Source organism: Myotis myotis, unplaced genomic scaffold (assembly GCF_014108235.1).
Source record: "Myotis myotis isolate mMyoMyo1 unplaced genomic scaffold, mMyoMyo1.p scaffold_m19_p_17, whole genome shotgun sequence".
NCBI lineage: Eukaryota > Metazoa > Chordata > Mammalia > Chiroptera > Vespertilionidae > Myotis > Myotis myotis.
This window is the reverse complement of record NW_023416321.1, coordinates 13,252,783-13,262,149: the sequence shown is the minus strand read 5'-3', so window position 1 is coordinate 13,262,149 and position 9,367 is coordinate 13,252,783. Positions and strand designations below refer to the sequence as shown.

At 44.6% G+C, this 9,367-nt stretch overlaps 1 protein-coding gene across 1 annotated transcript; it reads right to left on the bottom strand.

Moving 5' to 3' along the window:
• Positions 1-6,271: 6,271 nt before the first annotated feature.
• LOC118671102 (WAP four-disulfide core domain protein 18-like) lies at positions 6,272-8,454 on the bottom strand. Its single transcript, XM_036338793.1, has 3 exons — positions 8,323-8,454; positions 7,338-7,486; positions 6,272-6,360 (listed from the first exon to the last, which is right to left on the bottom strand). Exons 1-3 carry the CDS (start codon positions 8,393-8,395, stop codon positions 6,292-6,294), a joined length of 291 nt encoding a protein of 96 aa, XP_036194686.1. The 5' UTR covers positions 8,396-8,454; the 3' UTR covers positions 6,272-6,291.
• Between the last annotated feature and the right edge of the window lie 913 nt (positions 8,455-9,367).

The window sequence follows — 9,367 nt, the reverse complement described above, 5'->3', positions numbered from 1 at the left end:
GCGACATGAGGTAGAAAAGGAAGCCCAATCTGAAGCAGCAGCGAAAGGTATTGCTCCCACAGAAGTAACAATGGCAATTATTACGATCGGAACAGTGACCCACGTAGATATAATTCTCCCCGTGTAACCGAGGTTGCTGTCATATTCAGAAACAAAGATGGAGAACCTCCTTTTGAAAGGGACTTGCTCATTCTTTGTAAACCAGGTCCCAATAATCCAAACGCTACTAAAATGAAACAAGTCAATATCCTGTTTCCTACATTAGATGCAATGACATGTCCTATTCTTTTCCCACATGGTGAAAAAGGCTGGGGAACAGATATTGCATTAAGACTCAGAGACAACAGTGTAATTGACAATAACACTAGACAAAATGTAAGCACACAAGTCACACAAATGCAGTAGTATGGATTTCATCTCTCTGTGAGGGACACGTTCAATCCTATTTTAATGGCAGGAAAATTAACTCAACAGTTTATCGTGGATTCATATTCAACAATGGAGGTCAGTCGGATAAATTTCATCAAAGCAAACGAATCTAAGTGAGAGTTGAAAAATATAGTGGTGTGATGGATTATCTCAAATCAAGATCTGAAAATGAAAATGTGCCGATCTGTAAAATTATAATACTTCCATCATCTTTTCAGGATAGTCCCAGAAATATGCAGCAGCGATATCAGGATGCTATGGCAATTGTAAAGAAGTATGGCAAGCCCGATTTATTCATAACCATGACATGCAACCCCAAATGGGCACATATTGCAAACAATTTACAATGCTGGCAAAAAGTTGAAAACAGACCTGACTTGGTAGCCAGAGTTTTTAATATTAAGCTGAATGCTCTTTTAAATGATATCTGTAAATTCCATTCATTTGGCAAAGTAATAGCTAAAATTCATGTCATTGAATTTCAGAAACAGGGACTGCCTCACACTCACATCCTCTAATTAATTCCCTTTCAATGTGCACGAATTTCATGCACCGGTCCACTAGTATGTATATATATATATATATATATATATATATATATATATATATATATAGCCTAAGCGAACAAACAACCGAATGACCATTCGCTATGACGAGCACTGACCACCAGGGCGCAGACACTCTATGCAGGAGCTGCCCCCTGGTGGTCAGTGTGCTCCCACAGCGGGAGCACTGTTCAGCCCCGTCAGCCATCCAGCCCTTCAGCAGCCACTCACTCCCTCAGTAGTCCTGTAGGTCCAATCTCCAGAGAATAGCCAAGCACCGATGGACTAGTGCTGCCAGCAGGATCCTGACAGCACTGTCAGCCTCTGGGAAGTCAGCCTCAGGCACTGTGGACACTTCCCCTCCCTAGAAGCTCCACAAGGAAGAAATGATATAAAAGCGGCTGCCAGGTGGCTCCAGACAACCAGCACGAACGTAAGTGGGGGAGAGTTGGAGGGCAAAGATCCTGGGCCAGCAAGGGTATCCCACCACCCACCTGGAGGGCCCGATCACATCCAGGCCCCCGCGCCCTCCTCAGGACGGATGCCAGAAACAGGGTTCATGGCTTGAGAGCTCCACTGCAGCGGTGCAAGCCTCTCCAGATTGGGACTGACTGGGAGAGAGTAGTGCAAGCCTCTCTAGATCAGGACTGACTGGGAGAGAGTCCGTGGCAGGCGCAGCCCGGGCTGGGATGAGCAGGAGTGGCAGGTGGCGTTGGACTGCGGGTTTTGTACCGATTCCCGCAGACCGTGCAGAGAAACCCCACCGGTGCACCGGGCCTCTAGTATTATAATAACTATGGGTGGTGACAGCTGGGTTCTGAAAATATCAGGGGAAACACTTTGTAAAGTATATGATTTTCCAATCACTGCGCTGTGTACTTGAACCCAGTGTACAATAATACTGAAAGTAAAGTGTAATTGTCAAATTAAAAATATGTAAATTGAAATTTTAAAAAAGACTTACCTATTGGAATCATGGGGGAGCAGACGTGACCACAGCCCTCCCTGATGCACTGTTCTCCTTGCCCACAGTCCCTGCCCGCTCTGCATTGGTGCTCACAGATGCCTGAGGAGAGGAAAGACTAGTTAAAAGCTTTTAAGTCTGACACTTGAAGAATAAAATTTTAAATGCCTTTACAGTATCATCCAAAAGCCCATCAATTACCTAAGTATAAATCTAACAAATTATATTCAGAAAACTACATAATATTACTAAGAAAATATTTGAAAAGATCTTAATAAACGGAGTCATATACTATCTTCATGGATTCGAAGATTCACAATCATGAAGATATGAGTTTTCCCGAAATTGAAATTTAATGAAATTCCAATGAAAATCTTAGGATTTCTAAATGAAAATTCATAAACGAATACTAAAACTTATATGAAAGTCCTAAAAATGAAGAATAATCAGGACAATTTTTTCCTGTTTTCTTATTGGTTACAGTTGACATACAATATTATATTAGTTTCAGATGTACAACATCGTGGTTATACATTTATATAACTTATAAAGTGTTCACCTTGAATCAAGACAATCTAGAACAAAGATGTTGGGGTTGGGGGGTAGGGAAAGGGTGGAAGAAAAAGATGAAATTAGCTAATTTTATTATGGCTATTACTCATATTAGTTCACTTATAATTATCCACATAAAAAGAAGCGAGCAAAGGTAATACTTAAAGGTGTTACTATAAGAGAACTATTACAACAAAAATATAAACCGTTCTAAATACAAAACATATAGTAAGAGAGAGAGAAAGGGAGAGATTACACCACTAAAATAGGTTACAGAGTGAAAGATCATCTAGCTAATAAAGAGGAAATAAAACAATAACAGTAAACAGGTATGAGAAATCACACAAAAGGAGTTCTTATCTTTTAAAGATACATACAGAAGTAATCTATAATAATAAAAGCATAATATGCTAATTAGATCAGATATCCTTCTGGACGACCTTCCAAATGAAGCCAGGGATGCGAGGGTACCAGGGTCCCCGGTGCCAGAGGGAAGCTGGTGCCCACAGCCAGGGGAAGGAAGGCCTACTCCTGCACGAATTTGTGCATCAGGCCGCTATTTATGTCATTAAATAATGCCTGGAAGTTTCTTCAAAATAGCATGAGATGAGGGGAAATGAATGGGATTATGAAAGAAGAATGATTACACATTAACAGTGGTTTAAGCTGAGTGATGGGTATGTGGTATATCATTATACAATTCTATCTGCTTTGTATGTGTTTACATTTTCCTATAATAAAAAGTTTTAAAACTAAACTATTTCTCCTTAAAAACAAAGCTCTATTAATTAATCTTGGATTAAATAGAATGTGTCAAATTTCTCCCAGGTCCTGTAAGGACTGTGCCCCAGAATGTATATCTCAGTGAGAAAGTCCTCGTGAAATAAAATAGTACATTCCCCAACTCCATAGCCAACATTCCCATTCTGATCTACTCACACTTTCCACACAGCCTGTCCAAACAGCTCGTGCGGCACCTATGCCTCACACACTGAGATTTGGTTAAATGATTATTTGGAGAAAGAAGCTGTAAATAAGCTAATTTTCTGTGTAAACTGGGCTGGGAGAGCTGTTAACTGCAAGAGTGTACTGGTTGTTCTTGGTTTATTGGTTTTATGGGTATGATTTTTTGTTTTCTCAATCACTTTGCAAGGAGTGGTTATGACTTCCAAGAGAATAAGGCTATCAGTTCATTCCACCGAAAGGCCCTTTGTGGGATCTGTGATTTTTTTTTTCTCCAAGTCAAGGGCTCATTTGGAAATAAGAAACAAACTTTGTCCTGATTAGCTTGGCTCAGGGGTTAAGCATCGACCTAGGAACCAGGAGGACATGGTTAGATTCCTGGTCAGGGCACATGCCCAGGTTATGGGGTGGATCCCCAGTGGGAGGGTGTGCAGGAGGCAGCCAATAGATGATTCTCTCATTGTTGATGTTTCTCTCTTTCTCTCTCTTTCCTTTCCTCTCTAAGGTCAATGAAAATATATATATTTTTTTAAAGAAACAAGCTTTGAAAGGCATTGCCTCCAGGGATACCTTCCTACACCATCTGTTCACAGACTTCCAGAAGAGCAAAACCAGAGCAAGGGGAGCAGCCCAAGGAAGCAGACCTGATGCATGTGCTACGCCTCGAGTGTGCTCTGGAGCTTGGCATTGCAAGAAGGTAAATAAATAATCACAGAAAAAAGAGCACTTGGAAAAGCCTTTCCCAATACAGGCTTTTACATGACTTCCTTGTCTACAGTATGCATGCACAGATGGTGAGGGAAAAGACTCAGAAGCTACCTGGCCAGGCTGGAGGAAGTCTCAGATTTCTGTGACCCAACTACACACATAGGTACATTGCTGCTGTGTTAGGGAAGTGGGGCCAACTCTACTTCATGGCATAGAATTGGGGAATGGTGGGTGGTCAGGAAGCCACACATAGGCTGTACATGGGAGAGGCAGCCAGCCCAGAGGTGATGAAGAGCTTTGGTTCATTGAAAAATTCCTACCAAATATATACTTATAATTCTTCATTTTTAAAAATATAAATATGGGTTGGCAGTGGAAACCCAAAGGGATACTGGGAAAACTTTCTTTAATGCTTATAAAACCCGTTGCAGATGACGGTGTGGAAAGAGAAAAGACCCAGTCAGTGCTCCTTTGCTCCACCCTCCCTGTCCTGCTGTTAAATATGAAACATAGATAATCCATATTTGTTTTTCTATTGAGACTGTAACACCTGACCAGGAGAGCCTGACAGTGAATATCTTCCCTCTTTGGGAGAGAAGGTCAGCATGGCACAGGGCATGGAGCATTTACCTAAAAGCCAAACAGACATGGAGAAGACTGGCTCCTCTACTCATTAAGAGTGTTGGGCTTGGCTGGTTTTTCTCAGTGTTTGAGCATCAACCTATGTACCAGCAGGTCATGGTTCAATTCCCATAGGGGCAGTTGCCCAGGATGTGGGCTCAGTCCCCAGTGGGGGGCATGTGGGAGGCAACCAACTGATGATTCTCTCTCATCATTGATGTTTCTATCTCTCTCCCTCACCCCTCTTCTCTCTGAAACCTTTAATAAAAACAAATTTTTTAAAAAGGAGTGTAATGTTGGGCAAGTCATTTAGCTACTTGGACACTCTGTCTCTTCATCTGTAAAATTTACAAAAAATTCTGTTACTGAGATGATATTATAGAGTTGTGGTGAGTGTAAAGTGAGATACTACATGTGAAATTGCCTGTGCATGGTGTGTGTTAATTATCCTCCCCTAACATGTGGCTCCAAAATCTGGGTGACCACAGAGTCTGACACGTCTGCATGCCTACAGAATCTGTATAGACGTCAGGACTAACTAAAGGGCAGAAACATAAGTGGACGTTGTAGGATGCCATCCTCAAGTATCTGCAGGGGAAGGTAATACCGTGGCATTCAGAATGGCAGATAGTAGGTGAAATTGTTTGAGAACATGTTATGGGTGTGCTCATGAGCCCCCAGTAATGACCAAGAGAGCCAGAAGCATGGTGGGATTTGGGGTGTGGATGACCAGCCAGTAAAAGAAGATATCAAAGCTAATATGCCCTCATCCCAATGCACAGGCTGGTGAGGCCATGGGCCACCGGGGTTATAAGATGTGCTAGACGGCAGGGACAAGCAGGCATTGCAGACCATGGCAGAAGGCTACGTGGGGCAATCGAGGTGGAAAAGTGAACAGGGAGCGCTGGGAGATGGAGCTTGTAGGGTCAGCCCAGACCATTGTTTTTGTCAGGGCTTCTTTGGGAGACCCAGGCTTATCCTCTGCCTCAGGAAAACTCTGAATCAAAGACCCCACCCACAGAACCTATGTCCCAACTTATCCTAACTCCTAACCACTTCCCAGGCCACGCCACTCAAAGCCCCACATCCCAAGGGCCAGGGTTGTTTTCATCATGGTACGCATCCAGTCCTGCTACATGTCGGTGGATTGCCTTAGAATAGGGTATCTCTACACTTGCTTCTGCTCCTACTCCTTCTGAGTCTTGCCCTATTAAAGGCTGCGACTATAGGCCTGTTATGTGCTAGAAGGTCATTTTTTTCTTGACCAAAAGCATATTCCCAGAATGCTTGAGAAAATATTATCATGCCCTTTGCCCTGTTTAGATACATGGACATGGAAGGAGGAAAGAAACTAGCTGGCAGACTGTGCCTCTGATCCATCCTGAGTGCCTCGTATTCATGGGCTCAGTACAGGGCACACAGTCCGTTCTGTTCATCCACAGAGGGTCCACTAGAAAGAACGTCTAAACGGGAAGAATGACACAGTCTCAATAATGCCACAGGAAAGATTTATTTTGCACACAAGCTCCTTAGAATCAGACACCACCACGGTAGATCTTCATTTTCTGGGATAGACGCCTGTCAGGAATGATGTGTTAAAGAGTGTTGTTACGCCAAGCATTAGATTCATGTATCCAGGCACGCTTAAACCACCCCCCCCCCATTCTTCTTCCTCGTGGTCATCAATATCATCCTTTTAAAATATATATTTGGTCTTGACATTTCCTCTGCTCAGAAACCTCAAGCAGTCTGCCCAACTCTTTGGCAAGGCAGCTCATTTCTTTCTGGGCCCTGGCTTGGATGATCCTCCACTGAGATGTTGCAACTTCTATCGACCACAATCCCAATCACTTTCCCATCTCCAGCGTAGGACCCCCATTTCCCCATCATCTCTACTGCCCTTCCTTACTGTGGCAAACTTTATGCCTCCTTTAAGGCATAAATGTTCTCCCTTAAATGTTCTCTACTCTCTGACAACCTTGCCAAGCCGCACTTATCCACCCACTAAGGCAAAACCAATAATTATTCCCTGTGCTTCCACAGACCTTAGTAGAAATTTGTGCAAAGCTGGGGTCACCCTGGGTTGTAATTATTTGCATAGTTCTGTCTCCATGAACTAGCTGTGTTTACCTTTTTATCTCAACATCATCACAATGCCTGACTGACACAGGAGATACTCCATAATTGGGGTTCTATTTCCTTTCCCTCTGCCTCCCAGGATCACCCATTTTCTAGGAAGAGTGAAGCCCCCTTGGTGGGGAAGGGAAAGGAGGGTGACAAACCCTGGGTCAATAATGACCGGTGAATCTAGGATCATGGTTACTTGTCTCAACTGAGAGCCCCCTCGGGGACAGAGACAGGGATAGGGCTTCTCTTCAAGGAGAGGGTCTTAGATAATGCAGCCAGGTGTCCTTCTGCCATTCACTTCCAGCCTCTTTCTCTTGGAGTTACCCAGATTCTTATGTGCAGTGGACATGTGAACATCCATCGCCCCCAGAAAAGTCCACTGGGGAGTTGTTAAAACCCTTGTCAGCTCTTGACTGATTTATACTCACCCCAGGGATAGCAGTTTGGCAGTCATGGCCACATCCATTGCTGCAGCATTTCATTCCACTGGGACATGATTCGTCTCCTGAGCAGGATTCAGCGCAAAGCCCAAAGGCGTCTTCGGGCACCTTGGGGCAGAGTCCAGGTCTGTTTTCCCCTGAAACATACAATGGTGTTTGTGGAGTCTGGAATAGTCACTAACCAGGTATAAAAACTTCTGTTAGAAGTCTACGGGCTCACTGCTGGCAGGACTCCCACCTCTTTCATTTCTTCCTTTTACTCCTGGACCCATCCCTCAGCCTCGGCAACTCCACCCTCACACTGAAGCCCCCATTGTCACAGTCAGGCCCTTAGGAGAATGTTCTCTCTGCTGCAATGGCTGCCCAGTCCCAGCAGGCAAGAAACCTGCTCTGTCATAAGCCTCTTCTTTCCTCCTCATAAGATATTAGAAACCTTTCTGATCCCAGACATCCGTCTTTCCACCTCACACATACCCCATGTTCATGCCGGAGCTACTCCTTGTTGGAGCCCTACATCCCAGGCACATGTAGAGAGAGCCCCAACTTTGGATAAGGCCCAACCGGATCTGATAAGAAGAATGGGGCCCTGGCTGGTGTGGCTCAGTTGGTTGGAGCATCACCCCACATACTGAAAGTTTTCATGTTCAATCCCCACTCCGGGCACATATAGTAGGCAACCCACCAATGTTCTCTCTCACTTCAATCTCAATCTCTCTCTCTCTCTCTCTCTCTCTCTCTCTCTCTCTCTCTCTCATCAATAAGCATATCTTAGGGTGAGGATTGAAAAAGAAGAAGAATGTGAAACGTAGGGTGATCACTCCTGAAGGTTAAAGAAAGTGGGTCTGATCAATGCCAAATCTCCACTTGGCAGGCTGTTCCTGTGCCACACCATCCCAGGTAAGAAGCTGAGCTCTGAGCCTCCTCTGCTCTCAGGTAGGACCCCCTCAGCACCCTTACTTCTACCCTTACTTACGTGCCTGAGCGAAGGCCATCTCCATCCCCAAGATGACAAAAGCCACTAGTACAAAGACCGTGCCTGTCTTCATGTTGGCCTTTGATGTGAATGCACACACTGAGCCCAGCCCCAATTTATACCCTCAGTGTCACCGGAGAGGAGTGTGAGGGGGGCAGAACAGTAAATGTGTAACATGATCTAGTTACTTTGTTCTATTTCGTAACTGATGTCTTTCTAAGTAGGGAATGTTTTCTGATAGATGGAAATCCAAACAGGAGAGTTCAGGCAAACTTTGTTCATTGCTACATCACAACTTGGCACTGGTTTTCCTTGTGTCTATAGAAAAAGTGGCCAAAGAAAATAATTTTGTGTATAACTTAGAATTTCCGAGTAAGAGCTTAAACTATGCAGCTACGTGTTACGCCACCTGGTGCCTCCTGGAGGTCCCGTTCCAGGAGGATTCAATGTGCTTCTGGGAGAGATGGTGAACGGGTTGTGCTTTGGAGCCATCCCAGGGCTGAGCTCCCCAAGTAGGGGTGGAATGAGGACCTCCCCTTCATCACAGGGTAGGTAGTGAGGTCGCTCATCTGAGGAGATGGATGTTCAAAGAACACAAGCTGGCAGGGCCGTTGGGGATGGAGTGACAGGGTCCATTCTCTAATATTTTAAGGGTCCACTCGTGATGGCTGGTGGTCTCTGAGCCCAACCTGCTCCATACTGACAGGTCCCTAGAGAGAGGACTGTGTGGGTGAGCTACAATGAGCTGAACTACAGGAAAAGACTATTAACAGTTGCACAGGAGCCTGAGTAAGAAGCCCGCCCTCTTCCTTATCCCAATTACAGAATTTGAGAGAAGCGGGTAGAGGGGTAAAACTCCAATGACTATAGGAATGAAGAGAAGACTGCTTTGTCCTTGGGGATCAGATCTGGGACAAGCACCTCATGAGCACCTGTGGGGAGGCCAGGATGAGGTCCTCTGAGATCACAGGAACACTAAGCGAGCCAAGAGAGGAGGGCTTAGACTGGCCATCCCAGGTAGTTAGCTCACACCCAGCATCTCAGA

Coding starts and splice junctions, on each gene's coding strand:
- LOC118671102 (XM_036338793.1), bottom strand. CDS start 8,395: ATGAAGACAGGCACGGTCTTTGTACTAGTGGCTTTTGTCATCTTGGGG. Junction 7,487..8,322: donor GATGGCCTTCGCTCAGGCAC/GTAAGTAAGGGT, acceptor TGTATGTTTCAG/GGGAAAACAGACCTGGACTC. Junction 6,361..7,337: donor GCCAAACTGCTATCCCTGGG/GTGAGTATAAAT, acceptor CATTCCTGACAG/GCGTCTATCCCAGAAAATGA.